Source organism: Sipha flava, unplaced genomic scaffold (genome assembly GCF_003268045.1).
Source record: "Sipha flava isolate LNK unplaced genomic scaffold, YSA_version1 257_pilon_pilon, whole genome shotgun sequence".
Lineage (NCBI taxonomy): Eukaryota > Metazoa > Arthropoda > Insecta > Hemiptera > Aphididae > Sipha > Sipha flava.
Window position 1 is genome coordinate 775,366 of NW_020272911.1, and position 20,096 is coordinate 795,461.

At 29.8% G+C, this 20,096-nt stretch overlaps 1 protein-coding gene across 2 annotated transcripts; it reads left to right on the forward strand.

Moving 5' to 3' along the window:
- The first annotated feature begins 1,150 nt into the window (after positions 1–1,150).
- Positions 1,151–16,493, forward strand: LOC112684746 (roquin-2). 2 transcript variants are annotated; one of them, XM_025556400.1, is made up of 17 exons: positions 1,151–1,481; positions 1,609–1,761; positions 1,859–2,022; positions 3,862–4,057; positions 4,121–4,530; positions 5,641–5,974; positions 6,055–6,301; positions 8,584–8,723; positions 8,789–8,912; positions 12,186–12,273; positions 12,334–12,438; positions 12,505–12,605; positions 14,616–15,095; positions 15,593–15,662; positions 15,720–15,818; positions 16,028–16,117; positions 16,194–16,289. In XM_025556400.1, exons 3-17 carry the CDS (start codon positions 1,861–1,863, stop codon positions 16,287–16,289), a joined length of 2,742 nt encoding a protein of 913 aa, XP_025412185.1. In that variant the 5' UTR covers positions 1,151–1,481; positions 1,609–1,761; positions 1,859–1,860. The 2 variants fall into 2 exon arrangements, with proteins under 2 accessions (XP_025412185.1, XP_025412186.1); XM_025556401.1 differs by lacking the exons at positions 1,151–1,481; positions 1,609–1,761 and having other exon boundaries at positions 1,861–2,022; positions 16,194–16,493.
- The last annotated feature ends 3,603 nt before the right edge of the window (positions 16,494–20,096 follow it).

Sequence of the window (20,096 nt, forward strand, 5' to 3'; positions counted from 1 at the left end):
ATTTTTCAAATATTGGATAAATGACTTATATGATAGAAATATAAGTTTTACTGAATTCAGTCTTGAAGAAGAAGTAAAACTCGTTGAATCGCAACAATCGAACTCTTTTATTAAATACAAAAATGTTCCATTAAATACATTTTGGATGATATTGAAAAAATGCACGCTTATATTGGCAAAAAAGCTCAAAAAATATTACTGTAGTTTTCGACATTATATTTCTGTGAACGAGGATTTTTCGCTCTTGTTAACATAAAAACAAACGAATGGAAATGGAGTTCATTGAAGGAGAAATAAGAGTATTTTTAATTAATCTTGATAATAAAATAGTATATAATTAATGGTCAATGTAAAAATTTATTTTATAAAATATATATATGTCTTTTGTAAAGTTACTATGGTCTAGATTACTAAGTACTCAGAAAAAACATATGGCCCATGTAAAGAAGTAAATACTAAAGAATGGAAAATTCGGAAAAATAAAGAACTGAAAGTGTTATATCAAAACCCAAGTATTGCGCAAGACATCGTTAAACGATATTTACTAGCCTACGAAATATTTTTGGCCATAAAAGCCCTTGCATATCTCATCAGTTTCCATTCTGATTTCATCTATTCTATGTATTTCAAACTATAATAAATTATATATATGCATATGTATATATAACTACTTTATAGTAAACTACAATATATTTTTCTATGTCCTGACTCCTGGTATTTAAAGTCTTTAAAGCTAAAAAAGTGATCAAGAGGTATTTATCAATGAAGTGGAGTGAACAAATCGAATTTAGTTCGCCGACCCAAACCGGAATGAGCGTTGCGCAAATCACCAAAAATGTTGGCATTTGAACTTGCAAACAACTGTTTGTTTTCTCAAAAGGAAATCGCAATTACATTAATTCTGTGATCACATAATTGGTACTTCTCTCCTCCATGATCCCGTGGTGATATTTTGGTATTTCAGCTTTTGAAAAAATAATAATTCGATCGTGTACACGCATGTTACAATATTTTAATGCAACAGTCTCGTACGATTTCTCTCTGTCGAGTACCGCCGTCGGCACCCACCCGGTTGGCACACTCGATTGTTTTCCTACTCCCGCCTCCGACCGCCCACTCACGAGAAGAGCCGTTCTTCCGGTCGCACGCGGTAAAAGTGCGTAAGCCGAATTGCGAAATTCGTCACCGCGCAGGGCGCAGCTGGTCGACACCGCAACTACGCCGCCGCCGTCCAACTCTCCCACCACTGTCATCGCCGTCACCACCACGAGCTTGCAATCGTCGTGATAACGACGTCAACGAGTGACGCGACGTCTTTTTTCGGCTATACATTTTATTATTCGCGATTCGGTTGTTCCGGATGACGTTCACGTCAATAACTTATTATTAATCGGCGGCGAAGAGATAAAGAAAGTGTTTGCGTGAGTATTAGCGAGAGAGCGAAGGAGAGAAAAAATAATAAACGTCAACAGAGATATCAGGTACATAATAATATAATAAAAATAATATAAGTTTCATATGCGCGTTCTGAACTGCGTATTTCCCGTGTAAAAATAAACGCGTCTTCGGTCATCTAAAGTGAAGCCTTTCTTTTTCTTTTAAACGCAGTTCAAAGTTCCTATATTTGTCTCCTATTGACGATGTTGACATCGTCAGGCATTCGTCGTGTCTGAAGCCGTTTTCTCTCGACACTAATGGTCGTTAGTCGAAAGTCCTACCATAACGCTGTTACATCCCACGAAACGACAAGCTGAACAACAGGTGAGAGTGTTTTTGTCCTTATTTTTTCTTCTTCAAATTTTTCCCAAATTTAAAACGATGACGTTATCGTTCTCATATTTATTTATATTTTACTTAGCGATGCCGATCCAAGCTCCGCAGTGGACCGATTTCCTGGCGTGCCCAGTGTGCTGCAAAGGTTTCGACATCAAAGCTCGGCATCCAATTAGTTTGGGATGCGCTCATACTGTGTGCAAGTCATGTTTGTCAAATTTACCCATAAAACAATGCCCGTTTGATCAAGTTAGTGGCTTAATCAACCGTATAATATATCATTAGTTCTTAACGACTTATATTTGTTAGGCTGTTTTTTCTTGTTATTCTAATGTAATTTCTTTAAACACTATATTTATGTCTCACATAAATAGTAATTGTTTAATAATACTTGCATTTTCATGGTCATGATTTTTATGTTTGCCAAATGGTTACAATAGATAATCACTTGTCATTTGAATATAATTATTAGGTTTAGTGTTATGATAATAAGTTAAAAGAAATTAAGAAACTTCTCTTTCCATTAATTTATCATTTAAAATTGAATGTTAATAATTTTATTACATTGTTAACTGTACATAAAACATTCATACTTTTGTTAATATTGTAATAGATACTTATTTAAATTATGTCCTCCATTTAGTGAACATTCAATTTTTTAACAATTTTATATTGAGCATTAAGTATTAAAATATATTTGCTGTTTATTAATATGTTTTATTTTCCATAATTATATCATTTTTGTTCAATTAACTACAATTCAAATATTTAACAATTTTTATGTTTTATTATGATAACTACTATCTATTGATAAAATTAGAAATCAATTTATTTTTCATTGATTATCTTTTAGTATTAAATGTTTATTATTTAATTATAGCAATAATTTATATTTTAATTCATAATTAACTATTTTTTTTTATTTTTTATGTAATTTTAAATTTAATAATATATATATATATATTTAATTAGATCAAATTTAATTAATATACTGACACATTAAATATATTTTGTTTGTTATTTTTAACAATATTTATTTTATATCTACATTATTTTACATAATTATTTTTATTAATAGAAATAAATAATTTAGATAATAGATCTTTGCATGTATAAAGTTGTGTAAACAATATTTCTATTGAATACCAAAAGAAAAAATCATAATCTATCTCTAATTGTTTTAATTTATGTACAATTTTGGTTAATTATTTCATATTTTAGATTAATTAATGACTATGACACAGACCATGCATTTTGTTCTAAAAAATAATGTCTATTTTACTATAAATTATGTGTTTATGTAATATTGATTTTGTAATTTACATTTATTTTCTTTTGGAGTAGGATTGTTAAATAACTCAATTTATACATTTCTTTTCATGAAGTTATATGATGATAATAGGTAAATTTTAATTTTTTTTTAGTAAATCATTATATTATAATATTTAAACTTAAATTACATAAGTAACAGTATAGAATAGTAATTTTAAACTTTTCTGAAGGAAAATTATTTGATTTAATAAAATACAATTTCACTTAATATATTTATAGATTGATTATAAGAATTACAAGCATTTTTTTTATTGTTGAACTAAATTAAAGACCTTGGTTTTTTTTAGGTATACTTTATTTTCATAATTGACCATTAATTGACTTAAATCAACTTTTTTAATATAGAATCTACTTAAAAACTTTTGTGACTTTAATATCCGATATGTAGAAATTGTTATTGTTGTAATCAATAGTTAGGTCTATGAATCAAAAACTGTCAAAGATTTTGAATATATTTTTTTGAAGTTCAAAATATATGAGTTACTTATATTTATGTATAGTTGAAATATTTATTTCCTAAGTTTTATTAGGTAATCGAAACACCCAATTTAAAATTAAAAGTTCTAGGGTGATACAAAAAAAACCAACATGTTTTTATGTTAACATTTTATATTTACATATAATGTATATTTAACAAATTATGTATTTCAGTATAATTTTATTATTTTATTATTATTACTATTAATTTTGCAGTGTAAAATTTGTATTAAATTGCAGCATATTTATAATCTTTTATTCATTTTTTTTGTTTTACAGAATTTAATAAATATAGATATTGATCAATTACCAATAAATTATGCTTTACTTCAATTGGTGGGAGCTTCAATACCAAACAATGAAAACATTCCTAAATCTTTATTCAAGAATATGTCACCTGATGAAAGATTGTTATATAATAAATCTAAAAAATGTGTGGAACACCTTGCATTATATTTAAAATCATTTGCTACTGGTAAATTAGTATTATTTTTAAAGATCATTAAGTACCTTAATATTTTAATCATTTTATAACTAGGGGGTGGTCAATCAACGAGTACTGGACTGTCACGGCCTATGCAACGTAAATTGGTTACCTTAGTTAATTGTCAACTTTTGGAAAATGAAGGCCGTATGAGAGCCATCAGAGCAGCCAGGTCTTTAGGAGAACGTAGTATGACAGAACTTATACTTCATCATCAGAGTGCTCAACAGTTGTCTACAAACTTATGGGCAGCTGTTAGAGCTCGTGGTTGTCAATTTTTGGGGCCAGCAATGCAAGAAGAAGTTTTAAAACTTGTTTTACTCGCTTTAGAGGATGGTTCTGCTTTATCTAGGAAAGTCTTAGTAATGTTTGTTGTTCAACGATTGGAACCACATTTTCCTCAAGCATCTAAGACTAGTATTGGACATGTGGTTCAACTACTTTACAGAGCATCATGTTTTAAGGTATATTAATTTTATATTTATAAATACAATATATCTATATTATACTGTTATTTAACATCACAAATAATAATCGGGAAGTTTAGAGTTCATAATAACCCTTCCATGATAAAAATTTTTTTAACTCGTCCAGTTTTCTGATCATTTTTTTTTTTTTTTTCATAAACATTTTTATTTTGTCCATGTAATATACATACTAATATATAATGAGTAAATATGACTAATATATAATTATACATACAAATCTATTTTTTAAAAAGTTTTTTTGTTTTACTTTTTTTTTTGACAAATTTTGAATTCAAATACAAGGCATATTTGAAAAGAAAAGGCCATTTTATCATAAAAAAAAATTATAACTATATGAAATAGGTTTTATTAGCACATTTAGTTTCCTACTTCATTTTTCCACATAATCGCTGTTCACTTTTAAGCATTTTTTGTACTGCTTCACCAGCTTCCTTAACCCCCCTGCATAGAAGCTTGACCGCCTGCAAGCTGAACCAGTTTTCAATGGCGTTCTTAAGTTCCTTGTTTTTAAAGTGTTGTCCACTGAGCCATTTTTTGAAATGTAAGAAAAGGAAGTATTCTCTAGGTGCAAGGTCAGGACTGTGTATAATGAGTGGTTAAAAAGTTCCCTACGAAAATCTTGAATTTTCTCTTGGATCTTGACTGCAGTGTGAGGATGTGCATTGTTACGAAAAAGGATTATACCTGATAACAGTTTACCATGTTGTCGATTTTGGATTGCACGTCTTATTTTATTGAATGTTTCACAATATACTTCTCCTGTAATTGCTGTCCCACATTCCATAAAATCAACCAAAAGAACACCTTTTTCGTCCTAAAATGATTCAAAATAACGCCTGAAATAAATGCACGAGTAGTGCACGTACAGTTATTCACAAGTTTAAACGTGTTATGACTTGTCGATTTTGATGTATAAACAAACGGCCCTTACTTTTTGAATGTGCCTTGTATTTAAAAATAGATAAATTATAAAAAAAATAAAATATTTTTTAATTTTTATGTCCCTACATTTGATGTTATTCTATTCTAAATTTTTATTTTATATGCATGATTATTTTTATTTAATATTTCATAACATTTTATTAGGTATCAAAGCGTGAAGGAGATTCTTCCTTAATGCAATTAAAAGAAGAATTTCGCACTTATGAGAATTTAAGACGAGAACATGATGCTCAAATTGTAGAAATTGCCACTGAAGCTGGACTTCGAATAGCTCCTGACCAATGGTCAGCTCTACTTTATGGTGATTCAGCTCATAAATCACACATGCAAAGTATCATGGATAAATTACAGAGTCCTCAGTCATTTTCACAGTCTGTTCAAGAACTCATTATAGCTTTACAGAGGACTGGTGATCCTGCTAAATTATCATCTCTAAGATCAAATTTTGAACTTTTAGCAGCAGTTGATCCTAATCCTAGTAAGCACTTAATATTTAAATTTTTAAATACTATGAACATTAATATTTATTTTTTTTAATTTTTTTTTTTTTTTTTGTAGACTTGGAATGGTGTACTTGGGAAAAATTACATTCTGTTCTTGAAAGTGCTAGAATAGTAGTAGCTGGTTTAATTGATTTTGTCAAATCTCATGGCAGTAGTAATAAAGGATTAAAAAATGAAACTGTGCAGAGCCAAACAAATGTACCTAGGTATAAAGTTAGTTTATGTAGAGACCTTATGATGCGAGGAACATGTCCAAGAGGAGGAATTTGTACATTTGCTCATTCAGAAGATGAATTAGAAAAGTAATTATATTCAACTTTATATTGTCTTTCTTCTTCTTTGTCTGGCCATTCTACTCTAAGAGTTTTAGTCGCCACTTTTCTCTGTCTTAAACAACTTTATGCCAATCTTCTACGCCCATTATCTTTAGATCTTCCGTCATTCAATCAATCCACCTCTTTCTGGGACCTCCCCTTGGTCGTTTTCCTACAGATTTCCATTTGAAGACAACCTGTACAGGACCATTTTCTTCTCTCAGGATATGCCCTAGTCATTGAATCCTTTGATCTTTGATGAAGTTAGTTACTGGAGCCAGATTCATCATTTCCTACAGTTCTCTATTGAATCTTCTTCGCCAATTATACCCATATTCACATCAAATACAGGGCCGCATATTTTTTACCATATCTTGTTCTCAAAAGTTTTTAGCCTCCTTTCCGTTGTCGCAGTTATAGTCCAAGCTTCCTATCCGTGTGTCAATGTGGGCCTTATAATTGACCATACAATCTCGTTTTAGATCTTCTCGAGAACGATTTTGAGTTGAAAAATGTCAGTAACGCATAAAAGGTTTTTCTCGCTTTGTTTATACAAATATTTATTTATTTAGACCAATCGTTCATTATGCTCAGAGTTGCTCCTAGGTATTTGAATTCTTCTACATTTTGTTCTCCCTTTGCTGTGGGTTTATGTCACTATCTATCAGTTTCATTAGTTCTATCTTATTTGTATTTATTGTTAGACCGACTTTTTCCGCAGCTTTTTTCAATTCCCTTGATGCATTTGCTATTTCTGTAAGTGATTTTCCTATAGTATCCAGGTCATCTGCGAAACCGAGTATACACAGGGCATTGTTACTATTTGTTGACTGTTTCTTATGTTCTGTAATTCTCTCACAACTTTTTCTAGTGCCAGGTTAAATAGGAATGAAGACAACCCGCTTCAAGCCTGTGTTCTCTATACAGAGTTTGGTTAGTCTAATCAGTTTTTTAGGGAATCCAAATTCATACATAATGTTGTATAAGCTTTCTCTGTGTATGTTGTCATACGCCTTTTTAAATTCTATGAACAGTTGCCATATGTTCTGTCTGTATTCCTATCTTTTTTTCAATGATTTGTCCTATAATTGATAGTTGGTCTATTGTTGATTTTCCTTCTATGAAACCACATTGGTAACTATCTATGTATATGTCTACGAAAGAAATTTCTTATTTTATTTTGACTTCGGTCTTCTTTCGTAGTTTGGAGTATATTGTTGAAGAATTTTCTTTTTTCTTGTAAGATTTGCTTGCATGCTTATGTTTGGATATGAAAATCTTTTGATTATCATTTATTCCCCTTCTTAGATGATTCTCTCTTGCTTTTTTGCATTGTTCAACAGCTTTTTGGCATTAGCTGTTATACCAAACATTTCTTGATCTCTTCAATACACCTATGTTCTGTTCTGCTATTTTTATGATCGTCTAGGATTGCTATTTTTATGATCGTCTTGAATTGCTTCCCAGTCTTAGCTCTTCATTGTTTTCATTAATTTCTTTGATGGCGTTGTCAATAGCCATTTGATATTGTTTTTTTACTCCTGGATCTTTTAATATTTCAATATTTATCTTAGATTTTTTCTCGAATTTAATTTTTTCTGGCCTTATTAATTTTATTTTAAATTTTGCAATGAGCAAGAAGTGGTCTGTGTCTCAATTGGCACCCCTATAACTTCTACTTATTGTTAACTATTATCAACCACATTTTGCACTCATATCACTATTTTTATTGAATTCTTCTGTATTTTCCCGTATGTTTTCATCGACTCATCATAAAATTAATCTTTTTTTTATTTTGATAGCAAACTTCCATTGGAGTGTGTGCGTTTACTATACATGTGTTTATTGTCTAACATAAGTAATGACAATCTATCTGATATCGGCCTAAACTCTATGACGTGTGGCACTAATTTTCTATGCACCGTGAAACCACTTCCAAAATGATACGAGCTATCCAGAGTAGTATATTACGTACTCACCTACATCAGTTTGCCCAACGTCTAGCCATCGTAAAAACAAAGGCTTGTTACATTCCATTTTTCAACCTTAAATCCATTGTCCTAGGCTTCGATATTTGTGATATCATAACATAAGAGTTTTAACTAGAGCTGTTAGCTCTACGCTAAACCCCCAACCTGAAGGACCAGACCCCCCAGCCAACTGAGACCAGAGAGTAGCTATTGCAACAGCTAGTGCTGGGCGATGGGAGTGCCACTTTCCCTACACTTATTTACATTATTTTTGCTTATTATAATTTTTAATTTTTTCAGGTACCGAAATAAGAACAGAAAAAACAATCGAGTGGCTCCTATAACTGTTGATCATGAATACTTGACAAATAAATCTAAATTTATGCCAAATGAACAATATGATTTCATGGGTAATAAAAAACCAATGATATTATCTGAAAGTATGGCATTAGAATTTTTAAAATTATGTTGATGTTTTTGTTTCTAATGATATTAAAATACTTAGATTCTCAAGACATTACAAATATTCCTGTTGAACATTCATACATTGTACCAACTGGTCAGACTTATTATCAACCTAGTCAACAACAAATGTACCCTGTTGGACAATATGGTCATGATATTTATGGGTAAGTTTATTAATTTGGTTGGCCTACTGTAAAATAGTTGTAGGTAACTTTTTTAAAAAATATAATATCGACTGGTAAAAGGCAAAAGTATCTAAGTCAACAATTTTACTATTTTTCAGAAGAGCAAAAACAAAATTTTCATGTTTTCTTAACTTTGGTGTTGGCGCTTCGGTATTCATTTAAGCATTAGAAATAGAGTTATTATATATTTCCATTCTATTACATGTTACTTTGCTGGACTGACACTAATTAATTGGGCATTTGTTCTTTTAAAATAATTATTAAATCTTGAAACTATATTTTTCACATGTCGTCATCATATATTTTAATTGGTTTCGTATGCAGTTTTTGCTTATGTAAATATAATTGTTATTAATGATCCGATATACCATTATTTAAGCAATTCAAAAATAATTAGAAAAATATACATTTAGGTAAATTTAGATTATATTCTACTTGTTACAAAATATGTTACAAGTGAAATTTCTTTATTCTGCATACAAAGATGGAACGATGATTTTTCCTGATACGAATAATAAACAACTAAAGTGAATTTCTCAAACTGGTTTTCTGGAAGGTTCACTATTCCGTTGAATTAAATTTTGACAACCAGGTACCTATAATTTGACATAATGGATGGCAAAAGTTATTTAATACCTTACAATTTTGATATTCAGTGTTTTGATCCTATGTATTATAGTTATAGAATTCACTAATATAACTTAACTTAACTTAAAAAACCAGAAATACACCCTCTTAAGTAATTTTTCAACCATCTAAGGCATAAAAAAGGGCTGAGTTATCACCAAAAAATACTACCTAAATTATTTTTATATAGTATCAAATAAAACAGGGGTCCTAATATTAAAATTTTATAGTTAAAAATTAAAGATTGCTATTTAAGAATTTTCATAATTCCCTAGTCGTTGTTGAATATTTTGTTGTATCTATATTTCCGTATTATTTTGGATAACGTTGTAAATTGACACAACTGATCAAATAGATTACAGATAATCTCAACTTGGTTTTATATTAATGACTTATTAATATTTATTTTTATTGCCTATAATAATTGGTTATTGGTATCGTATTGTAACAGTTTGTAATAAAGACACTGGTGTTTATGCTGTGTTAAGAAAAGTGTTTAATTAATATTTTAAAAAATGGATTTAAATGATATGCAATTAAAATTTGACAGCATCATTTCATTATTAATTGAAAAAAAAATTAACGATAATAACTTTTTTCATTCATAACGAATGTTGTGAACATATTTAAAAAAAATTTAAGCAGTCCAAAATAACTAATGCTGGAAAAATAAGTGTACAAAAGATTATATGAACATATATATGTATATATTTATGTATAAGTATGACATTATTTTTATCAATGGTTTAAATCAGTGACTCCCAACGTGGGCGATACCGCCCCCCTGTAAAAAATTTTTTATGGACTAACCGTTAGTTATGTATATTACATCAATTACTAGTCATTTATGACAATTCCTTGCTTAATCAGACATTTTCATTGTTGACCTTAATTAGTTATCATCTTTTCCTGTAATATATGTATAATGCAAAGATTTTGGTAGATTATTAAAATACAGTATAGTAGGGTTAGAAAGTCTCAAAATTGATTTATGAGCGTTGATGAAATTGGATATTTCAACAAATTTCCATTGAAGAGTAGTAATTATTTAGTTTGAGACATTTCATTATTTTATGATATTTTAATGAAGTTATTGTTGTTTATTTAAAGATACTTAAAATTTTTGTTTTTTTTTCCAAATTTTAGATCCTTTTTTTTTAATTATTTGTAAAAATTATAACAGTTTGTGTCTAGACGCCGTACAGTCCACACGTTAATTGTTTCGCGCACCGCTTTTATCAGCTCTCGTTAGCGTGTTGTTTTTGTACGTCTTCGTTCAGCGTTCGCCGCGGTACCTGTACCGCTGGTAATGTATAAATTATCTAAACATTCCCCAAAGCCAACCCATAATATATTTTATCTACATCATTATGAGTAACTCTCGTCGTCCATCTACTCCTATCGTCAAAAAGCCTCAATTAATAATTAATAACAATAAATCTGCAATGAACCTTATTCATCCGTTAATTATCAGTAAACAGCCATTAAATGGCCAAACAGGTGGAAATTCCCCCTCTGACCTCTCCAACAACGAATCTGGTTGGCAAACAGTCCCACCATTATTTAAACATGACAGATCTCCTAATAACGCATCTCCGGTTGCTAAAAAAGCATCTAATAAAAGCATTTTTATTTCTGCAAATCGTTTTTCTCCGATTGCTCCTGCTACCGTTGATGAACCAATGGACTCGACTGTCAATAACGAATCAAACAATGAAAACAAAACCTCAAAACCACCTCCTATCTTCATACAAGATCAAATAAATTACAACACCTTCTGTGCAAAAATCATCGAATTAACTGATGCTACCGGCTTTGATTGTAAAAGCTCTACCAAATGACTTAAACTCCAAAGATATAGCCCTAAATCCTACAGAACAGTCATTAAATACCTCAAGATTAACAATGTCTCATTTCACTCCTTTCAACTAAAAGAGGAAAAAGCATATCGTGTCGTAATCAGAAATCTGCACCACACCACTGATACCTCTTTTATTACACAGGAACTTCTTAACATAGGATTTGTCACCAGAAATATAACGCCTGTAACCCATAAGTTAACCAAAACTCCCCTTCCGATCTTCTTCATTGATCTTGAACCCAATCCAACAAATGCTGACATTTTTAAAATAACTTCACTGTGTTTCACGAAAGTTAAAGTTGAACCTCCTTATCCAAAAAAAGAAATCCCGCAATGTCATCGATGTCAGGACTACGGCCACACACGTAGTTATTGTCATCACTCTCCTCGCTGCGTTCGCTGTGGTGAGCATCATCAGTCAGTAACCTGCACTAAGGATCGAACCTCCCCAGCCAAATGTGCGCTGTGTAGTGGTAATCACCCAGCAAACTTTAAAGGTTGTCAATCTCATCTCGACCTTAAAAAAAAAATTTTTTTTGAAAATAATAGTACACTGATTTTATGTTAAAAGACCATTACTCGTATAGTAATACTATTCATTCATTCCTGTACCTCATCATACCGTGAAATCTCTTCAGTTTTTAACTTTATTTAATTCAATTATACTTTAAATATGAATAATTTTAGATATATATTTATAAATACTTTACATTTCTTGAAATGATAATATGTTAAATTTATTAAACAATAAATACATGTTTTAGTTCTGGAGCACATTCCCATGGCATGATGATAAATCCAAATAATCAAATATTTATGGATCAAAATATGCCCGGTCATTCTAATAAAATGGTATTTTTATACTATATTATGCTACTGAATTTTTTAAATATCTATTTTTGTATTACCTAGAAAAATTTATCATCAAGTCTAATGTCTCTTCAGAATCGTAAGCAAGAACTTATGGGTCAAATTGATAGGGTAATGACAGCCTGTACTCTAACACCTGATCAAGTGGTAAGTGTATAATTCAATGGGAGATAAAAACAGCTAATGTTATATGTTACCTTATGTGTATTGAAGGATTTTGATCGTTATTCAATGTGGGACAACGGATTGTTTCACTCTAAAACTGGACTGCCTTCTCCTGTAAATATTCAAACTGGACGTCCAATGTTACTAAGGTAAGACAGTTGTATTTTATTATTTTTTTAACATTAATTGAACGAATGCAATCTTCAACTTGTTTACGCCTTTTATCTTCATGGTTCATTTTTTTGTAAACATCTATTAATGGTTGACTTATTTTTGGCACTGACTCCTCTGATGAATTGAATAATTTCATTTTGACAGGATTCTCCAGCATTTCAAAACGTTCATTCCACATACGTTTTTTGTGGTCAACCTATTTGTCAGACATATTTGGCCAGTTAATAAATAAAAATTACCAATTAATTACCAATATATTATTCATGTTTTTTACTTGATATTCTTTACGCCTCAAAAAGTGAAGATAAAAAAGTCCATCTATAACCAACGCGACACCAAAAATTCCCAATACTATTCCACCAGATGGGTTTTTCTTTAATAAACGCCAAGAAATAAGTTCACTTAGGCTTGTTTTCGTAGAATTTTGATCGGCCATTTTTATTTTCTTATATGAAATACAAAATGAACGAACTTCAATGCAACTTCTTAAAGTGTATTACTCGTTCAATAATTATCAATAAAAATAAATAGCTTTAATCTTATAACAGTCAGTGTATTTAATACGTAATATATAAATGAAACCATAGACCAGTGTTTCCCAAAGGGTGTGCCGTGAAATTTGAAAGGTGTGTCGCGACAACTTGAACTTTTTTTTATAAAAAAACATAAAATGATTTTTTTCAAAATATTAAAATATATAATACAAATAAAAATAATTAATACAAAAATTAACTTTAAAATTACAAAAAAAAATATATAATTATAAATTTTAGTGTGAAACGTATGCTTGATGTTGTTTGCATAATAGTTCAATTCTAGGAGGGATCGACGATAAACACACTCGCATTTCTTGTTCAACTGATAAAAGTCGTGGCATAGACAAACGAAAATTACTGAAATTCAATTTCCGATGTAATGATTATGTACACGTGACTAAACCTTAAAGTTAAGGGTGGCTCCAGCTCTAACATTTTTATAGTGATAGAAAATTAAGTGAAGAATTTGCCCCTATAGCTCCCAGTACTCGTTAGTCTATATCAGGGTAGTCCGACTCTTGGCCCACTTGTGACCCTCGAAGCCTTTTTGTTTTTGCCCTCCCTCCATAGAAAATTTATATTAAAAAAAAAAATTCATTGTATTATACTGTATCTTTTATAGCAACCACAGTGAATCTGATTTCATATTTTGGAAGATCGTGAAAGTCGTTGTTATTATTATTATAGCCATAATTAGGCGGCGATTATTAACTGCAGATATTACTGGATATTTTTTTTTCTAATGTTTTTATGAAATCGTAAATTGGCCCGCCAACTACAAAAGGTTGGACCACCCTGGTCTATATCATAGTTGTATACATTAATATTACAAAAATAAAATCTACACATTTATTCTTTTAAATGACGAATATATTTTTGTATTTACTTTTATTTTATTATTACTATACGGCATGATACTTTACAAAGTACATACAATCATTAATAGTAAGCATATAATAAAAAAAAAAAAAATCGAAATTGTCTGAGATTTGAATAGAAAATAAAGCGATAATTTAAAAACGTAGCTCCGTTGGTGGGATCAGGATTTATGACAGGGGGCTTATCCTCCCTAGTTACGCCTTGAATGGTTGATTATTTAAAATAAGTTGAATTTACAATCAAACTTATGTAATGTATAACTGAGGAATGCGAAATAATTGTTGAAACACCAAATCCATGACTTCGGCGGGTGACCAAAATAATCGTTAATAAAATTTACTTTGCTAAACAATTTGTTATAAATATAATTTTTATGCATTTAAATAGTTTATTCACCTCAAAGGCTTTAATAAGCCTTAATTGTGTAATACATACGTTATACGTTATGCGAGCACGTCAAAATTGTTCATATTTATACACAACTTTTTGCAAACATCGTGGATATAGAACAGTTTGTGTTGCTTCTAAATCCTAGCCCTAGTTAAAATTTGAAAACATGGTTTTGCGCAGATCGGATTCGATATTGGCCGATCCTGATGAATTCGTACCGTTCGAATTGGCGGTGAATGGCAAGTACGGTCCTATCGGAGGCAACGGCAGCAACCCAGTGATACCCCCACCACCGCCGCCACCGGTATCAGCCGGCAATAACAACAATCAACTGGCCGGGGGCGCGAAGAACGGCAAACCTTTGCGCCGGCCGTGCACTCTGTCAATACCCACTCCCGCGGCTGCCGCGGCCGCTCAGGCCCAGTTCTTCAGCTCGACAACGACTACGACCATTACGACGCCATTGGGCACGCTGCGCGGTACACATAACAGTCCAGTGGCCGCGTCCTGGTACTTCAACTCGCCGCAGGGTTACCCAGCCGCCGCGCACATAGTCGCGTCTCCTGTAGGTGCCATAGGCCAGAGTTACATTACCATACACAGCCCGGCTGGCATAATGGAACCTTCGAACTTTTTCGGTGGCCATAAAACGCCCAAGAGGTTGGTATTAATAACTTTTGGTCGTAGAACAAAGCACGCAGCAATGTCTTTGGTATAAGAATGGTTCAAGGCCCGTAGTCAGACCAAATATTGTGATGGGCGAACCAAATTTTAGGAGGGGAATTAGAAAAAAACAATAAAGTGCATAACATACTACTACATAACTCATATGCACATTTAATACTTGTTGAGGGGACAACAATCAGATCCGGGGGGAATGCCTCCTCCTTCTTTGCTACGGACTTGGAGCGATTATCAAATTCTTTGTGGATCCATTATTAAATCACTAATGTCCTAAGAAACCTGGAATAAATATTATACTTTTGTTGGTTATAATTTTCTTTTAAACTGATTAAATTTTCCTACATTGATATGAGGAGTCCTTAGAAAGTTTATTTAAGCTTTATGGTTCCATGGAACACAGTTTGAAAATTGTTTTAGTAGTTATAGTTATTGTAGTGTATGACTAACAATTTTGGATGTTCTATTGTTTTCAGTTTGATGGTAGAATCGCAGAAAATGAAAAACCAGTTAAAACATCTACAGAAAAAGATAAACGATTTAAAGGTAATAAATAATTTTTTTATTTATATTATCATTGTTATTTATAATACATTTGTGTAGCTTGCTACTCGCAATGAGGCTGCCAAAGAAACTGAGAAATTGTCTGAACAACTAGCACGGATTGAAAAAGACATTCAAACAAAAGAACAACAATTTTTGGTGAGATTTATTTTTCTCAATATTGTTAACTTTTTTTATTTGTTTAAAACCCATTTAAATTTAAAGTTAGGAATATTATTAATCTTTCTAAAATTATTTATTGTATACATATTAAAAAATATATTTAGTTCCAAGCATCAACATTATACATTTAATAATATTATATTTTTAAGTAAATAGTAATTAAAATTATTTATTTTAATTTTTAGACACAGTGGCATTCTGAAACAGCCACTATTACTGCTTGGGGTGATGAAATTTGGTCTAGTACTACTTCTACCGGGTTTACTTCTCAACAAGTAACTAGATTTATTATCTTTAGACTGGACTGTTTTCCATTGATTTTATAGTAATTGTGATATGTTTTCCTATTAGGACAATGCTTATAACAGTAATGATATTCAACAAGCAGAATTAAAATTGAATGGTGGTGAAAATGAACCTGACAAACCTACTGTAGAAGAAGTCTAGAACAATGAAATCGATATTTTTGATCCTGGAACATTATATTTTAATTATTAGAATTAGTATAAATTTTATATTTTTGTTTAGTAAATTTACCAATTCTGTTTGACAAACATGATGCTTTATAACTAGTTGAAATTATGTGATATTTGTGTAATAATTATTATTTTAATGTTTTCTGGAATGGCATGAAATTATATTTGTGTATATTCTATTTTTTACTATAAACCTAATATTCTATCAGAATTAACTTAATACATATAATTTGTTTTTATATGAGTAACAATAATTTGTTACAATCTTATTTTGTGATTTATTTCTTCTATTTATATATATATATATTTATATATGCAATTGAACTAAAATTTTCCATGGTTACCATAATGTTTGTTGCGATGATCATTTTCGTTTTTTTTAATAAAATTAATCTTAAAATATAAACTTTTATGTCATGTCAAACATGAACTGTTGTTATCTAATATAGAATAATATTGTATTTTTATACTTTAGATATATCATATAAATATTATATTAACTATGTGATTATATTAATCTACTATATATTGAGGGTAAAATTATATTAGTTATTTTATTTTATACAAAAAAAATGTTTAATCTAAGGTTTTGGTATCTTAATATATTATATGAATAATACTTTATAATATGTATTTTTTTAATTATAAACCTTATAAAGCCTTATAAAAATAATATGTTTTATTTTATAATAAGGTTTACAAACTTGTTTTGAAGAAAAGATGGATGTACAGGAGCTTAAATTATTTTTTAGTTTGAAGAATTGTTTTACCTTGATGTATATAATTTATGTGTACATACCTTATTCTATTAAATAAAACCCTGTATGATGTTGAAAACTTATAATACAAGTCTACTTAATCTAGTAATGAATGTATTATTAATTTTATATGATATGGGTAATTTTAACTTATGGATAAAATCTAAATTAGCTGTATATCATAACATAGGTCAACTGTTATTATTAGCTTAAATGTGTGGATAATGTTGACTTTATTTAAATATTAAGGCCCTTGCAAACCCTATTCATTTTTTATTAAAATAACCTGAATGGCTGTCTGTAGTATATTCTATTTATGTATTTATATTTTATACATTTACTACCTCCAGTTCTTAAAAATGTTATTAAAAAGCTAGTGAAATATTTTTAATAATATCAATATTGATAATAATTTGAAAAATAATAAGAAAATACAAGGATATGTTTCATCCTTATAAAATTTGCAAAAAAAAAGGTCTCATCAAAAACACGGTAAATTATTTTAGGTATGTGTGAAACAAAATTGTTTACTCTGCAATAAAATTAATTTTAAATAATTTATTACAGATATCCACATGAGATCTATAAGATATGTACTCAACTTATATAACTTATAACTTTTATATATTTATCGATAAAATCGTTAAAATTTAAATTCAATTTAATTTCAATTTTTTTTTTCTGAAGTGTAATTAATTTTTTTTTGAAAATAATATTTAAATATGACGCTAATAGTTTTTAATTTTAGGCAAATGAATAAGTTATAACTAATTCTTATAAAATTGTATAAACTATTCTATTTTACTTATCTTTTATCGTGTTATGGGCACACATAATTGAACGGCTGAGTAGAAAAAGGATAATATTCCTCAACATCCGATTTTCGGAAAATTAAAAAAAACTTTTTAATTCGTTAATTTTTATTTGTATGTTAATTTTATGTATACAAAAAATACTTGTTTGTATCTAACCTTTAACCTCCTAAAATATGATATCGTGATAATTTTTTTTTATATATATATAATACTAATAAAGTGCTGGAATATTATTCTTTTTCCGCTCACTGTAATAATAAAATCTTAAAATAATTTTAAAACTTCATTTTATTCTTAATAAAAGGCTTTATTTAGTACAAAAGTATTTTAAAGTACTGTCTTATTTTAGTTTAAATATAATACACATTTTAAAAATAATTAAAGTTGTTACATTAAAATAATTGATAGGTTTTTAAAATCTTAATTTCCATCATCATCATCACTAGTTGCTCCATTCGAAGTTGGCAGGTTCAAAATTTCATCATAGAATCTTTGATATTCTTGCGGGATGTATTGTCTGACTTTTGATATCTCCTGAATCTTTTTGGGGTTGACTGCAACTTTATCTTGATAGATTTTATCCTCCGGGAACAGCACTTCTTTTGTTTTATTTAGTTTAAAAGTTACACTTAGAAGACCGTCAATAAAGTTAGAAGCCTTCACATATCCTTTTAGTTCACTTTTATATACCAAGTGTCTGTACTGGCTTATACTGAATTTTTCACCTTTTTTTTTCTATATCAATCGCTGTTTTTTTGAAATACTGAGGCCACCATCCATGAAAGTTTAGTATGTCATCATTTTTAATTGATTTTACTTCAAAAGTTGGTGAGAACTTTTTGGCGGTCTTAATAAGATTTTCATACTGACTAGGTACATAGATTCGATCAAACCTCCTTACTGCTCGCTTGATCACTGAAAAGTTGCGATCACAGGGCAAAAAATTGTGCCCTCGTACTGGAAAATATTGGTGGATGATGGAAAATCTGTTATTTATCATCATTGCCAAAAACATTCTAGTCACCGTATGGTTTCTATTTTGGCCACCACATGCGTCACTAAATATATGGAGTTCCTTTACTTTATCAGGTATAGTGTTGAAAAAATTATTAAGAAAGCTACAGACTTCATTTGGACCCCTTTTGGCGGTCCCTTCAGTGTATGTGTATGTGTTTTCGTTATTAAGATAATAACATTCGATAATAATATTATTATCGAAAACTATCTTACGATTGTCGTGGTTGTCGTCGTTTTACTAAAAATAGACGAAAATAAACCAAACATTCTAACTAGCGTCACAATGAGCGGAAAAAAGATAATATTCCTGGAATATTATCTTTTTTCCACTCAGCGTACACTCAAAGTTAAATTCATACGCATAATTCCAATGGAATATTATATATTATATATATTATATTATATATATTATATATTAATTATATTATATTATATGTTATAATTATTATAACTAATAATAAATAAATAATTAAATAAATAGGTATTTAATTACATAGTACACACACGTAGGAACATTACATTAATAACCAAAGAGTAGTTTTAAACATAATACACACATGGGCAATATTAAATTGATTAAACAATGGAGTCCATGAGGAAGCGGATAAAGATAGAAATATTATCAAGCAAAAAAAGAGTACCTACAGACATTGATAAATCGCACAACGTTCAAGTATTGCACAGATTTCGAGAACAATTTAACGGCTGTAACATTAGAAAATAAAATCGTAGATTTAGATTTCTGCAAACTAATCTATATACTACTATATATGTATGTATGTATATATATATATAAATATATATATATATATATATATATATATATATATATACATACTACTATGTATGTATATATTATTATTAACAACTAGCTATAATTTATTTATTATTACTGGTTTTGCAGTGTTGAATGTATCCAAATATTTAATGTATAATTATCATTACAACATCATAAAGGTGTATTACAAGGAGGCTATTCATTTGATGTAGGTACACTGACAGTGACGGTGCTAGAGTTCGCGAGGCTCTGGGCAAAATAAATGTTGGATCTTATAATTTATATTAATAAAATATTTTAAGTTCAGTTGAATCAGAATTGCGGAGCCTTAATTAAAATTTAAGGCGTGGGGCCCTAAGCAACTGCCCCTATTTCCCACCCCCTCGCGCCATCCATATATACTGATACAG